This window comes from Canis lupus, chromosome 4 (assembly GCF_003254725.2).
Source record: "Canis lupus dingo isolate Sandy chromosome 4, ASM325472v2, whole genome shotgun sequence".
Classification (NCBI taxonomy): Eukaryota; Metazoa; Chordata; class Mammalia; order Carnivora; family Canidae; genus Canis; species Canis lupus.
The window spans coordinates 58522888-58538891 of record NC_064246.1 but is presented as its reverse complement, the minus strand read 5'-3'; the positions used below and the strand labels follow the sequence as shown (position 1 = coordinate 58538891).

The 16004-nt window shown below is 50.7% G+C and overlaps 1 protein-coding gene across 3 annotated transcripts in view; it reads right to left on the bottom strand.

Annotated features, from left to right (window-relative positions):
* ANXA6 (annexin A6) overlaps positions 1-16004 on the bottom strand; it is a 48725-nt gene that overhangs the window by 28497 nt on the left and 4224 nt on the right. For all 3 annotated transcript variants that reach the window (XM_025435170.3, XM_035715201.2, XM_025435171.3), the window contains exons 2-7: positions 9275-9315; positions 4479-4569; positions 3664-3758; positions 3031-3144; positions 2026-2116; positions 958-1037 (exon numbers count right to left, since the gene is read on the bottom strand). In XM_025435170.3, the coding sequence (XP_025290955.1) occupies positions 958-1037; positions 2026-2116; positions 3031-3144; positions 3664-3758; positions 4479-4569; positions 9275-9289 (486 nt within the window). In that variant the 5' untranslated portion in view covers positions 9290-9315. The remainder of the gene's footprint in view (positions 1-957; positions 1038-2025; positions 2117-3030; positions 3145-3663; positions 3759-4478; positions 4570-9274; positions 9316-16004) is intronic.

The window sequence follows — 16004 nt, the reverse complement described above, 5'->3', positions numbered from 1 at the left end:
TGGGATTGCTATGGCAATGGAAGAAAAAGACCTGGGAGCGGCTAGGGTGAAATGTGTATGGGAGGGCAGGAAGTGAAAGGAACAATGAAGTGGCTTAATATCTATATAAAGCTCCCTACAAGTTTGGTCCTTGGAGCTGGCCTTGAAATTTCTCAATGCCTGTCCGCACAGAGCCCATGGTCATGGAGCTTTCCCGGGAGCCGGACAGGTGATGTGGTGAAGCAGCAGAGTGGGGCTGTTTTCTAGCCCCCTGCAGGCCTGCTATTGCCAGAACTTTCTATTATTCAAAGGAACGTAGAAATCTGGCTTTCAAGCAAAAGCTCTTCATTTTTAAATGTTAGCAACTAACTCAAAGTATTTTTTTAAAAAAACACATTGTGTAGGAAAACCCAGGGGGGAAAACAACTTGGCAGATTGAAGTCGGCTGTGGATGCCAGTCTGCAGCCTCTTCATGGTCCTTTTTTATGTACTCTGGGGGTGGAAGGGAGGAGCAGCAGGGCTTGGCTGGGGACACACCATGCAGGCAGCCCCAGAAATGCCCCATCCCTGCTGGTGACTCGGGTGCCTGCAGGGGTGGGGTGGAGGAAGCAATGGCTGGTAAGAGGGAGGCCTGGAAAGGAGGGGTGGGGGTATGAAGAGAGGATGGAGGATTCTCTTGGGCACAAAAGAGGGATGTGTGCAAAGGGAATGCGGGACCACCTGCCTATGCAAACCAGGGGCAACACAGCAGACCCTGGATGCTCGGATTCTACAGCCAGGTGAGCCAGAGAGGAACCATCTCAAGTTCGTGGATAAATGGGCAGTTCAGGAGTGGCCACAGCTTATGAGGACTTTATACCCGACGAGCCACCAAGGAACCCCTCACAGCCACTCTGTCTGGGGCAACAGGATAAAGTTGCCCACAGCCCTCTGCGTGTCTCTGCTGGAGCTTCAGGGAGGACCCCATAGTGGACCAACCTGGAGCAGGACCACAAGCATCTTCTGGAAGTGGCCAGAAGTGTCACCAATGATGTCAGCCTCCAGGTCTCGCTCATAGGCTGCAGGAAAGGAACACAAGCTCTAGTCCCATCCCCGTGAGACCTCAGGGATTTAGGATAAAGGTCCTTGCTGCCCCCAGGGTGATTCAGATATTTGTTACAAATCCCAGAACCCAGTCTCTGGGATGATCATCGAAGGACCCAGGGTGTATCTTCACAGGTTTTTGCACTGACCCCTGACACATGGAGATGGAATCTGTCCACTTCCCTCTATCTCCACTCGTGCTATCCTACTCCAGGTACTGTGGTCACTCACCTGGACAGTGGCTACAGGCTTCTAAGTGTGCCTCCTGCTTTTGCTCCCCTCCCTCTCCAATCAACAGCAACAAGAGTAACTCTAAGAGCCCTCTCTGATCATGGGCTCCCCTGCTTCCTGCTGGACTTGGAATCAAACATCACCTTTCTCTTGGCCTGCAAGGCTCTGTGTGACCCTGTCCTGCCCTCTACCAACTCTGGCCTTATACTGGCTACCAGACTCATTTCTGCCCCAGGGCCTTTGGACTTGCCATTCCCTCTGCCTGCCAGGATCTTCTCCCCATTCTTTACACAATTGGCTCCTTCTCATTTCCTCCCAAGACATGCTTTCCCTGATTCCTGTCATGCTTTCCCTTTTCCTGTCAGCTCATATTCTGTGACACTTGTCTGGGGCAGGCAGGTCCTGCCCAATTAAAGTCTGAATCTTGTTACTTCATAGTGTAACAACATGTCATCATCGTGTTTACCTGTGTATTGTCTGTATCCCTTGTTACCTCATGAATCTATAAGCTCTAGGAGGCTGGGACTACATGGGTTCTCCCCACCACCATATCCTGAGAACCTAGAACATTGCTGCACAGAGCAGCTATTTCTGACATGGAGAAATGATGGACAGATCAGAGGGAAAGAGGGAAGAAGTTGGATGGCCCACCACAGTCTTAGGGTCCCCACCCTTGCAATTACCCTCATTTCATATCTCAAAGTCTTGAATGGTCCCTCCCGCCCATCTCACCATCCTTGTATGCTGCCACCAGCTGGTGGATCTGCTCATTGGTCCGAGAGGCCAAAATCTCAATGAGACACTTCTCATCAGTGCCAATGCCCTGGGAGCACAGAAGGGACACAGGAGTCAGGACTGGGATGGGAGGCCACCACCAACCACGCGTTGGGTTCCTGGAGTGGCAAGAGCTATGAAACCCTCAACACTCAGAGTGCTCCCACCACAGCTCTTAGGCACCAAGTTGGAGCTGCTGCCCTGAGAATCAAAAGACATAGGTTTTAGTCCTGCTCTGCCAGCAGCTTGCTTTGTGACCTCTCATTGAGAAACATTGTCTTTCTGAGCTTCTTTTCTCATCTGTAAAATGGAAATGATGCCAGTTGCTCTGCCAAACTCACAAGGACGTTGAGAAGGCAATCTCTCACGTCGCTAAATTTACCAACATATAAAGTCATATTGAATAGCTCATCTGAGGCAAAGATCACAGGTATACAACTGGCTTCTGTAAAGTGCCCGGTACATTTAAGAGCTTTGATCCCTCGCTGCTTGCTTCAGCCAGGCTGCGCTACACCCAGGTCCTGAACACACCTTTCTTACCTAGCCTGGAATGACCTCAGAGCTTTTGGGCCCAACTTGATCTCTCATATTCTGTGACACCCTCTCAAGCTACCCTGGGCCTGCTCTCCCGACCTCCTCTAATATGCCCTTGGTGTTGGGGAGTTGGGCACAGTTTGCCCTTGTGCCCCTGCATCTTGCTTCCTCAGGGCTGTAAGCTGCTGTGTTGAGGTCTGAGCCAAGGGCCGCTCTACGAGGCCTGTCTCACACCAACATCTGTCCCATATCTGTCCATCTGGAGGAGACTGTGGCACCCCTCTGGGACAGCGTTTGAGCAAGCTGCCTCTTGCAGTGGGGCACACTGCTGGTGGGTGCAGGCCTCACTGAATACTTGCTGCAGAGACCAGAATCTTCCCATTAATCACACCCCCACTTGCAACACATATACTGACCCACGCTTCTTACCGAGATGGCGTCTTTAATTTCTTTGGCATCACAGTAGGCAAGTGGCCTCATGAGACCCACAATCAGTCGTTCAAACTTTCCTGTCAGCTCATACTTCAAGTCAGCAATGAGGTCCTGGGTGGGGGTCGGGGGGAAAGGGAGAGGAGATGGAGGAGGAGGGGGAGTTGCTTATTAAATGTGATTCTTATCACATTTAATGAGCACCTGCCCTGCAAGACACCAGGCTAAGTAAGCCCATGGAAGGGTCACTCTGGGAGGTATGGGCTCCCATCAACCCTAAGAAAGGGGCTTAGAGACGTCAGGCAACTCACCCAAAGTCACACGGTGAGCAAATGGGGGGTGCATGACACGGTGCCTCTTCCCTGGCATTGTTGGTTCACTTGTTTACTGAGTGTCCCTCCCACTGTCTGTGGGTCCACAGGGCTGACACCCCACAGGTCTCGTTCGCCTGTGAGCCCCAACAACCTAGCACAGTGCCCACACATCTGACTAATGAGAAGAGAAAAGGAGGGCAGAACTGTCAGCACGGAGGGCTGAGCTGGAGTAAAACAGGAGGGACCCTGAATGAACACACGGGTGAATGAAATCAGCTCCCTAGCCCCATCCCACCCACCTAGCAGTTGCCATGGTTACCTTGCCGTAGAGGGACTTGTAGCTCTGGGAGATCTCCTGCCTCTGCCTGTTGCTCCGAGAAGTGATGAGCTCCAGTATGGCCTCCTTGTCACTGCCTGGAAGACAGGAGGGCACTGGTGACCCAACCTCAACCTGCCTCCGGGAAGCCCACCAGGGCTGCTCCGGGCAGGCCTCAGCACCAGCCTCCCGTTCATCAGGTGGGGGTGTCAGTGGGGGAGGATCTATGGGGACCTGTTAAGGCCCTACTGAGAAGTATCACAGCACCCACAGATTTTGAGCTCAGAGGGCCTGTGATCTAGTCCCTCATCAGACACATAAGGAAACTGAGGCTGAAAGAGAAGCAAGGACTCACCCTAGCTTTCAAAATGAGACCAGGTTTAGAAAAACCCAGGTATCCTAACACCCAAGACAGGGTTGTTTCAACAAGAGAAATAAAAGAGAATAATGAACACCAAGTTCAGGGTAGTGGTTACCCCCAAGAGGAAAGGCAGGGGTGATGCTTTAGGAGGGGACCCACCAAGGAGGTTTCAACTCTATGAGGAGGCAAGTGCTACTTCTCATGGTGGGTGGCAGGTCCTTGGGTGAAGCTTCTATTATTCTTTAGACCTTTTGGTTGGTCTGAAATATTTCATTATAAAATTATGAAAAATAATAAAAAGAGGAGACAAAAGAATGAGTGAGCCCATCTCAGTACCTCACCCCAACCCTCGCCCCCAGGAGGGTTCGGGGCTGAGCCCACATGTGGGAACACCCCCAAGCTCCCATGAGTCCTGCTCCCTTTCCCAGGGCCCCACTGCTGGTGGCTGAGCACCCACCAAAGCCCTTCATGGCGGTATATAGGGCCTCAGCATCCTGGTTGGGGTCAAAGTTTGGGAAGTCATGAATGGAGCCACGGTACTTGACACCCTGTGGAGAGAAGAAGCAGAAGGTGAACTGCTGATCTTGGCCTTAAACAAGGCTCCCAGCCCCAACTCCAACCCCAGGTCATACTCTCAACCCTGGCCATAGGCAGAGTCTAGGCTGAGTTTCCTTCCCCTAAAATTAATCACTGACTACAGAAAGCCCAGGCAAGGGTACGGACGACTCTCTCTGTACCTCCTGACATAGCCTGCCCACAGACATTGCCATTTCCCCAAGGGACAGTGGCTCCATCGAGCCCACTGGACTATATTACCTTTCCCAGGACCTGAAAGAGAAGAAAAAGCCAGGCTGAATGCGAGGGGTAGAAATGATCCCTTCAAGAATAACAAAAGTTCCTTATATTTTTATGGCACTTTATAGTCTACAAAACCCTTTTGCCTCCCTTAATGTGATTCCAACTTGTAGAAGCACTTAAGATGATCTATTCCACAGAAACAAAGAAACCAAGCCCAAAGAGGGAAAGCCTCTTGCTGGGGGTCCCACAGAGCCCAGATCTCTGGCCTGTTCCCCTCTGCTCTCCAGCTCCAGACACCTGATAGCTGCCAGCTTCTGAGAGTGAGGTCATGGCCCAAGGGAAGCCCAGAACCACCCTCAGAATCAATGCCAAGACAAGATGTTGCCCTTTGGGCTCAGTGAACTGAGCTAGAGACTGGCATCTGAGGACAAGCTGGCTGGATCCTTGGGGTGAAAGGGAGGAGAGGCAGAGCCAGAGGATCTGAGACATTGAACCTGAATGCACAATGGACTGGTTCACAGAGAAGTCAGATGTGGGTCAGCTCCATGGCCCCAGAGAAGTTTGGGGCCAGGAGAGTGGCTGGGGCTGCGGGAGCCTGAGTACTGAGCTCACGGCATGGTGAGAGGGCACTTAGCCTAGGCCAGGCCCAATGCTAAGGGCTGAAGTTTCAGGGAGAAAGAAGACCTGACCCTGTCTTTCATGAGCTTCAGACTCAGCAGACAGAGAGAGAGAGAGAGAGAGAAGCACACAAATTAGCATAGAGCTGGTAATAAATACCCTAAAACAGAGGCAGAGTAATTTGGGAAAATAGTGGAGGTCGATTCCATCTAGGGGAGGGAACCTGTGCAAGGACTGGGGGTGGCTCACTGCAAAAAAGAGCCTCCGACCATCTCCTGCGTCTCCCAGGCCCCACTGAACGGCCTGGCCAGACATTTGGGTGCTCCTTGGTTTATGTTTGCAGTTGCTGCTCCTCTGAGATATGCATGCGTGGGCGCAGGGTTGCTATTTAAAGTTCTGACAGGGCGGGTGACCAGAAAGGGACACGGCCCTCTTCCCGCCACCCGTGAATCCCCTGCAACCTGATCACACCCCTGGGCAGAGGAGGAGAGAGTAACCCAGGCCAGATACCCAGGTCAGAAAAGAGACAGTCTGTTTAGAAAGCCCTAGGAGCGACGGCCCTTCTCACCCGTGCAGTCCCGGCACCTAGTGCAGAGCTTGGAGTAACCAAGCCCTGATATCTGCTGCCTAGGGGGACAGGCACCCGGATGGATCAGTGACCGGATGGATGAGTGACCGCACACATTCTGAGCAGATCAAAGACCTCCTGGAGGTAAATTCTACACTGAGCCCCTAAAGGCTGAGTGACAGCTGGCCCCAAGGGCTGGGAGGGGGGATGGGAAAAGCCGAGTCTAGGAGAAAGGCTTCACACAGGAAACAGCACAGTAAGGTTCTAGAAGATTCTCCAGTGCTCAGTGCCAACATCCAGAGCTGCCAGGACCATGGGACTCTAAGTTGCCAGGAAAGAACAAGAAGAGGAGGTGGAAGGGCAGAGGAGCAGCAAGCTGAGGACCCTCTCCCCTCCATGCAGCTGCTCCCCAACCTCAGCTGCCCCTCCTCCCATGGCAGGTGAGGGATGAGGCAATGTCCTCCAGGGGGACAGGAAGCCTAATGACAACAGGGAGCTTGATCCAAATGTTCCCTTCAACACCGGCTGAGTGAGCAGCGAGGCCAGCTTCCCAGGTGTGTCTTTGCCTAAGGACAATAAACTCTTCCAAGGGGCGGTTATCCCAGGGACCCTTGGGATTGCAACAACTAGAAGAGGGGGACACGATGGGGGAGGGGGCTTAGCGCTGGTCACATTTAGAGGCATAGAGACAGTCCTACAAGTCCCCCAGTCTCCCACCATTGGTCATCCTCACACCAACCTGATGAACTCAGTCTCTAGGTGCCACCTGTGTAGCTGTCCCCACTTCAGGGCACCCAGACAGCCTGGTGCTCCTCTGGCAGACAGGCTCCTGGCCTCGGGCACCCATCGCGGAGGGGCGAGGGGTGCGGAGAGCAGAGAAAGGACTTTCCACCCTGAAATATTCAGCAGGTCCTGCTGCCAGCTGGTGAGCGGCCTGGACCCTGAGGCTCTGAGGTCTCGGGACCCATCCCAGCTGCTGCCTGAGTAGGAGCCTGCAGCCTCTCCCGAGAGACGGCTGCCCAGCCAGGACTCCAGCTTGGAGCGATCGTGACCACACCTGACCTGGGCCTCAGCTCTGCAGCTGCTGGAGGTTCGTGGACCAGTGCCTGCCCCCCTCTTGCCCAGACCTCAGTGTTCTCGCGCCCATCGTCAAGTTCCAATCCAGATCACCCCTGTCAAATGGATGCCACAGAGCTATGAGTCTGGGACCTTTCTGACACCACACCATTTCTTCACATCTTTGGTCCTCAAGATCCCCCCTCTTCTAGAAGGAAGGATGGGGAGGATAACCCAATTAACACAGCAGAAGAAGAAAAAAAAAAAAAACACAGCAGAAATGGACCAGAGAAAAAAGTGGCTTGTTCTGTGCATGGGTGTGGGGGGTATAGGAATGTTGGGAAGGGGGTGTACAGGATGCATAATTGGGCTGCCAATAATCGCAAGCAATAGATACAAACTTCAGCTCAAGAATGGAAGAAGACCTGCTCACACTCTCCAGTTTTTGTCTTTTGCAACCTCCCTCCCTCCCCAAACCCTGGCACTCCAAGCAGGCCAAATTGCTTTTGCTGCCCCCCACACTCTGCACCATCCCTCTGGCCTTCTGTTCCAGCGTCCCCTCCCCTGTGCGCACATCAGCCCCCTCACTCTTCCCCAGCAGCTCCCTCCTCCCCCGCAGCTCCCTCTAGGCATCTTTCCCAGCTTCCACAACCTGCACCCACAGAGCTACTTTACTGCCTCCACACAGAGCATGAGTCCTGCGCATCGGAGGATTCCAGCTCATCTTGTGAGATGAGGGACCCCGCAGGCTCTTACACCCTGGGACTCTTGCTGGCAGACTGTCTACCGGCCCCTGGTCCAAGGCAACAAGAAACCACAGGTCAGCCAGGCAGGAGCATGGAACCTGGAACAGGATTCCAGGAACCTGGAACAGAGCCCTGGAACAGGATTCCAAATATCCATGCCCTAGGTCCTGACCCCTCTGACCTTCCAGGATCTGCTCTCTCCACTTGAGTTGTGCGGAACCCTGCAGTTTGAATGCCTCCCAGGAAGTGGCTCTGGTATGACTACATATGGAAAATGGGGAACAGCAAGTTATGCCTTGGACCTTTGCCCATAACCACTAACACTTTCTTCTCCTGGTCAGAGAGGCCACTTGTGCAAAGTGTGCTCCTCAGAGGCTGACAGGGAGGCCACAGCTAGGACTCTTTTGAGCACTGATCCTGTATCACATGAGAAACTGAGCTCTTCAAAAATTGTGAATAGATATCCTTAAGGCCCTTGTTCACTGGGTGGTGAGTCATGAAAACTGAGGTCCAGAGAGAGTAGAACTTCCCCCAAGATCAAGCTCCTGTATTATGTCTGTGGCCAGTCGCTCTGTGACTGAAGGGAGGAGCAAGAGAGGCCAAGTCAGATGTACCTTGGTTTTATCCTCCCTTCTCAATTCCATCTCCTTTTCTACTGCTAGACAAGAGGAGTCACTCTCAGGTAAAGCCTGGCACAGGACAGTTAACTCTGCCCAAGGACAGAACCCGATCCTGGCCACACCCAGGAGTAAAAGCTCTTCCACCACACCTCAACTTCTACTGTTCAGCAAAGCAGTTACACGGCATGAAAGAGTGGGGTCTCCCAAGCCAGGGAGACTTAAACCCAGATGCATGTAACAAGGGACGCTTCCACTGCCAGAGCAGAGATAACCCTCGAATGCTTTTGCCTGACCAGTAGCCATCTCCCTGGGGAACCACCTCTGGCCCACGCAGTTCAGGTAGCACCAACTCAACCACCGGAATCCAAGTCATCATTGGCTCAGCCAATGAGAACCAGACCTAGGACTTTCCCTGGAATCATTAGGAATAAATTATGTTGTTTCCTCCAGCTTGCTCAGGAAACAGAATGGAAGCCTGGAGCAGCTGGTGGCTAGAGTGCCAAGTTAGGGAAGAACCACCCAAGACTGAAGCCACCCAGAGGAAGTTCAGTTCACAGATGCTGAATCCTGACAACATCATTTGGGTCCCTGGAACCAGCCAAACCTGAAGCCCTGGGCTTTTTAGTCACATAAGCCAATACGCATCTCTTCTGCTTAGGATGTTGTGCATTGTCACTGGTCACTTGCAACTGAAAAGGATGTGACTTGTAATGGGATCAAGCAAAGCCTGAGAACCTCTCCTGCTCCTTTCTAGATGAAGGCACCAGGGATCTGCAGAGTGGGCCTAGGGACTCTGGGAGCCCAGGAAAGGCAGAGCATAGCCTTCAGGAGGGGGGAGGCTCCTTACCTGTGGTTTGGCCATGGTATCAGGTTCTGCAGCAGGTAACACTGTGGAGAAGAAAGAGACCCATGAGATCTGGTCACCTCCATGCTTTCCCTCAATTTCTTCACCCTTCTTGCTTCCTAAGGGAAGTATGCTCCCCCTGCTGTTTTCCAGCTGCCCCCAGCCCTTTGGGTTAAATTACATCCAGACCTGCCTTGGGGCCAGTTGCACTTTTCATAATACACTGAGTAGACTGGCCTGGGTCCAGACACTCACACCAGGATGGGAAAGGGAGACAGGGCATTACCTCTGAGCACACACCACTTCTCCAGGCCATACAGGGCACTTTCCCAGATGTCCCACTTAATCCTCATGGTGATCCTTCCCAGCATCAGATTCTCCCCTTCCACAGAGGAGGGAATGGAGGATGGGGAGTCAGGGAGGTTGCGTAATTTACTCAAAGTCACACAGCTTAAAAGTGAATTCAACAAAGTCCAGATTCCAGAGTCCAAGCTATCTGCACCATGCATACCCTATGTCTAAGTCACCAGGAATGGTTCCAGAAGCCAGGGTTTCACGTTCTGCAGATGAGAATGCTCCAAGAGCTCTGGGCCACCTGCTGCAAATGTCTGAAGGGCTGTGGTTCCCATGTAAGTCAGTGAGCCTTTCTTGAGCAACTGCTCTAATTAGGCACTGAGGATACAGCAATCAATAAAAGAGATTTTTAAAATCCTGCTTTTCTGCAGCTGACTCCATACTGGGAAAGAATAAAAATGCACATGGCAAAAAAGTAAGGAGAAAATATAATGCCTGGTCGGGAGACAGTGACAAGGAGCTCAGGCCAAATGGTCAGAGGATGACATGAGCCATGTGGACACCTAGGGCAGTGCAGTCGAGGGGACTCAATGTGGCTAATGTGGCAGCAGGGAATGGAGGCAGGGGATCAGGGCATGAGCCACTGTAAAGACGCTGGATTTTTCCCCCTCTTTAAGGACAAACTGGACACATGATCTTATCCAAGGGAGTGTAGGAGATAGAGTGAAAAAATAAACAAAAATGTCTTACACCTGAAAAGAAATAAAAAAAGGGCTGTAACTGCCTTGGAAAGGGAAAGAGAAAGGGGGGCCAGGGCAGGCTGGTGAGCACTCTCAGCAGGAAGGCAAAGATGGAACTGAAGCAATTTTCCTGGGACAAGAGGAGAAAGAAGGGCCTGTGCTTTCCATTTCAGTCAGGACTGTATCATTGGATCTGTCTTTTTTTGTTTTTTAAATATTTTACTTATTTATTCATGAGAAACACAGAGAGAGAAGAAGAGACATAGGCAAAGGGAAAAGCAGGCTCCCTGTGGGGAACCAGATGTGGGACTCGATCCCAGGACCCCGGGATCACGCCCTGAGCCAAAGGTAGACACTCAACCGGTGAGCCAGCCAAGTGCCCTCGTTGGATCTTTCTGAGCCATGTCTGTGTACTAATTTTTTTTTTAAGATTTTATTTATTCATTCATGAGAGACAGAGAGAGGCAGTGACACAGGCAGAGGGAGAAACAGGCTCCATGCAAGGAGCCCGACGTGGGACTCGATCCCGGGTCCCCAGGATCACGCCCTGGGCCAAAGGCAGGCGCTAAACCGCTGAGCCACTCAGGGATCCCTGTGTACTACTTTTTAAAAGTAAGAATAAGGGGAATCCCTGGGTGGCTCAGCGGTTTAGCACCTGCCTTTGGACCAGAGCGTGATTCTGGAGTCCTGGGATCGAGTCCCATGTCGGGCTCCCTGCATGGATCCTGCTTCTCCCTTTGCCTGTGTCTCTGCCTCTCTCTCTCTCTGTGTGTCTCTCATGAATAAATAAATAAAAATCTTAAAAAAAATAAAAAATAAAAGTAAGAATAAGGAACTCTATCAGACTTACTCAGCAAGAGTTACAAAGAGTGGAACTAGAAGAGTAGAAACCAGGGTGACATTTTACCTCAGTGCTTTCCAGTCCACCACATACCACACCACCAAAACAAACAAAAAACAAACAAAAAAACAAAGAAACCCCAAACCAGCAACAATTTAGGGAAAACCAGCTCTAGACCTCAGTCTGTAATCCTGCTCTCATTCTGGGGTCACTGGAGACAGACAGTAAGGAGACAGACAGTAAGGAGAACACAGGTTTGGGGGGGGAGGGTCAGACGGACAGAAGTAGATTCAAATAGGTTTGTTCTGTTCTATCCACGTCAAAGCAAATGGTGGGTATTTGTCATTTCTAATGGCTGAGTAATATTCCATTGTGTACATAAACCACACTGGAGGGTATTACGCTGAGTGAAGTAAGTCAATCGGAGGACAATCATCACATGGCTTCACTCACACGGGGAATATATATACGTATTTTAAAGATTTTACTTATTTATTCATGAGAGACACAGAGAGAGAGAGAGAGAGAGAGAGAGGCAGAGACACAGGCAGAGGGAGAAGCAGGCCCCATGCAGGGAGCCGATGTGGGACTCAATCCCAGGTCTCCAGGATCAGGCCCTGGGCTGAAAGCAGCGCTAAACCACTGAGCCACCCGGGCTGCCCTCATATGGGGAATATTAAAAAAAAGTGAAAGGGATTAAAGTGGAAAGGAGAGAAAATGAGTGGGAATTATCAGAGAGAGGAACAGAACATGAGAGACTCCTAACTCTGAGAAACGAACAAGGGGTAGTGGAAGGGGAGGTGGGCGGGGGGTTGGGGTGACTGGGTGACGGGCACTGAGGGGGGCACTTGATGGGATGACTACTGGGTGTTATACTATATGTTGGCAAATTGAACTCCAATAAAAAAATATACAAAAAATAAAATTAAAATTAAAAATAAGTCATCAAAAAAAAAACCAAAACAAATAAGGTTTTGTTACTTATTAGCTATGTGACCTCGGACACATTGCTCATCTCTGAGTTCTAGGTTATCTCAAGTACAAAACCGGGCCTTTCCCTTTCCTGCCTTGTAGGGCTGTCAGAGGCTGAGACATTAACTTATGTCAAGGGCAGAGCGCATGAGGAGGCCAGGCATTCGCTGTGCCGGTGGAAGTTCTGACAGCGCTGTGTCCAGTTTGCCCGGATCCCCAGGGCCTGATCATGAGTCCCCCAAACTGCAGTCAGCAGACAGGCAGGAGGTGGGGCCTGGGGATGAACAGCAGAGGATGGCGGCAATCTGCCTGCAACCCTAGCAGAGCTTGAGGAAACCCTGGTGTTTCCCTGACAACCAGGGGCCCCTCTGTACCAATGTACCAACATGCAACTCTCACCAGGAAGTGGAAATTCCCCCAGCCGGGGATGGGGGGGGGGGGGGCGCCGTGTGTGAACATTTGAGTGAGCTCCTGGGTTTCCCAACCTGGGGCACGGTGTGGGCAGGGGGTGTGAAGGATCCCCCAAGGCCAGCATAGAAACAGGGAAGTGTGCTGGGCAGGGAGGGCTCAGGCCTGTCACCTGTACCTCCAGTCTGGAAGCATTTTCCCTTGGCCTTGTCGCTGGAAACTTCAGCTGCTGGCTGCAGCCCAGGGCCATCTGGATGAGAGCCCCTTTCCAAGGAGAGACGGCTTAGGGCTTAGAGGAAGGGCCTCCCAGTCTTTGGGAAAACATTCCCAGCTCAGAGAACAGTTTACATGTGCTTCATGTGAGTGCAGGCTGGTGTATACACAGAAAGCAAACTTCTTCCAGAACTAGATGTTGAGATTGCAGTTGTGGGGAGGGGTGGGCATCTCCAGGAGCCCCTTCTCTGCGGGCTCAGGGAAGCACTGGAGCTAATCACAGAGGTGCCATTTACCCTGCCTTTACAAGGGTCTCTGAGACCAGAGCAACCCAGAATTGGTTGAATCAGTGTTTTATATACAATGTTTCAGAATCCCAGAGGACTCTTAACCATCCACCACCTCCGGCCCCTCATTTTCTCCTCGAGGTAAAGGCACTTTGGAGAGGATAAGTGGCTGGCCAAGGCCCAGACAACAGCCTGTATCTGTGCCTCTGAGTCCCAGGTCGAAAGCCCCCCACACAACCGTGGACCATGGCCGCAATAGGACACAAGGAAGAGGCCAAAGAAAAACACCTACGTCTGGTTTCCAATCTGTCTGTAACCTCCGACAAGTCAGGTTCCCTCTCTGGACCTCAGTTTCTTCATCTATAAAATGGGGATAATAGCACACCGTCTTTGGGAAAATCAGAGTGGATGAGAAAGGCTTTTATAGATTCCAACCAGGGATTTTCACAGGAGAACCTCAAAACATCAGCCCCAGGAGGGTTCTCCCCCAGGTCACAGGATTCTTCTCTCTCCCCCAAACCTCCCCCCTACCCAATATGTAAGTTTTATCCCCTGCCCCGACTGAAATAGCTTCTCAAGACTGGCAGGTATGGCCCCTCTGCACCTGTGCCTCTCTCCTCCCAAGAACCCTGAACGTCTTCTGATCTGGGCATCCATGAGGGCTCATCGTGGCTGATCATTCCAGAATCCATTCTAGGGTACAATGTCCTAGTGGCTCTGTGCTACTGTGGCCAGCCTCTCTTTAGTTCTTCAGCCTGAAAGCAACGATGTTTCCCTACCTCCCCTTTGGGAGCTCCATCTGATGCCAGAAGGAAGGTGCTAGGGTACAGAACACACCAGAGCTGGCAGGACTTGTGGCTTGCCACTGCTCAAGTGCAAGAGTTGGGGAAACCAACACCTAGACAGGGAAAGGGTCTTGTCCAAATCACGCCAGAGGCATGGGCTTTGAGGTCGGACCTAGCTGGGAGTCACAGCTCTGCCCCCAGTGCGTGATTTAGGTAAAATTACCTTCATTGAATCTCAATTTCCACATCTACAAAATGCACATCGAAATTATCTCCAAGTACTGAAAAATAAACAAAACAGCAGAGGAAGAGCCCCAAACCCAGTGCCTATTCGGAAGTAAAGGCTCAAGAAATCGTAGCTTTTATTATGATAAACCCAAATATTTACAAGATAGGCAGTGTAGCACCATAATAAAGAACGGAGGCTTTGCAGTCATGGCCTGAGTTCAAATGCAGACATTCCAGAAAATTCCTAGTTCATGACCTAGGGCAAAGTTTTCTCTCTGACTCAGTTTCCTTATCTGGGAAATGCTAACCTCATAAGGTTGGGGTTTTTTTGTTTGTGTTTGTGTGTGTGTGTGTGTGTGTGTGTGTGAAAATTTAATGAGCTAAGGCAGGTAAAATACTCAGCATGGCTAGGATCATGTTAAATGTTTAATAAGTGATGGCTTCTGTCATGACAGTCACCGTTAGAGGGGTACTAGGCACAATAAGCCATCAGGGTGCAGGACAAAAATATTAGTTTTCTAAATGTTCTTTTACCTTGTCCTTTCCTGCTGCATTTGTGATATGTATATAAAGTTAAAGACACATGTTAGAGGTTCAGGCTGATAGGCACAATCGCGAGTCTGGACGTCATGGAATGAAGCAGTTGGAGAGGAGAGGGGATGTCAGACAGAAGAGAAACACCAGCATAAGAAAAAAGCATGTCTGTCCTCAAAAGGTACCTTGCACACTTTGGAGGAATAGAGCATATGCTTTCAGGGAGGGAAGAGATGCTGAGTGGAAGGGAGTGAAACCAGATATGTGTGGGGAAGGCAATCTGAGAAAAATCAAAAAATAACACGGAAGGTCATGCAAAAACTCACCCAGACCTCTGTGCCCCAGGAGAACCCGGGGGACTCTAAGTTGACCTGTGTCGCTGCTTGCCCCTTTGGCCCCAGTGACCCTCTTCAAAGCAGGCTCTCAGCTCAGCATTCAAGACCCACAACATCCTTTCTGATTTATCTGTCTTCTCCTCTTTCCTCTTCGTCCATCACCACATCCTTTCCCCACTAAGCCAAGAACCTCTTCCACCAGCGTTTTCTACCCAACCTTCTAGCATCAAAACCAGTGCTTTTCAATTCTGACTTCATTAACCTCACCTGGGAAGTTTTTCTAATTTACCAAAGCATAAAGTCAACCCCCAGAGATTCTGATTAATCAGTTCTGGGGTGAGGCCTGGGCTTTGGTAATTTTTAAAAATTTTCCTAGGGATCCCTGCGTGGCGCAGCAGTTCAGCACCTGCCTTTGGCCCAGGGTGCGATCCTGGAGACCCAGGATCAAATCCCACGTTGGGCTCCCGATGCATGGAGCCTACTTCTCCATCTGCCTGTGTCTCTGCCTCTCTCTCTCTCTCTCTCTGTGACTATCATAAATAAATAAAAATTAAAAAAAAAAGAAAAAAAATTTTCCTAGGTGATTCTTTCAACTCTTCCAGGAATCCAAGAGGGATTTCTCTCTTCTTTGAACCCCTACAGTATTCAGAAACCACCTACATTTGACTGGCTTGGATTCAACCATTGTGGATTTATCATTCCTCGAGTAGATGGAGGCTGCTTGCCTTCAAGGTACTCTAGGAAAAAAATCTCTACTTCAAAGTCTCCAGGTTATGATTCCAGTCTGAGCAATTTTACAGCTCAGTAATTTGTAGGTAAATGGTGGCAGCGCAAAATAATTCTTACAGACATGTTCATACTGTTCTATTTGGTAAAGGTCCAATGAATCTCCCTCCCCTTCCACCAGAAAAACCAGTTTGCCTCCATTTGTACATTCCCTTTTTTTTTTTTTAAGATTTTATTTATTTATTCATTGGAGAGAGAGAGACAGAGACAGAGACAGAGACACAGGCAGAGGGAGGAAGCCTGACGTGGGATCTTGGGATCAATCCTGGGTTTGCAGGATCAGGCCCTGGGCTGAAGGCGGCGCTAAACT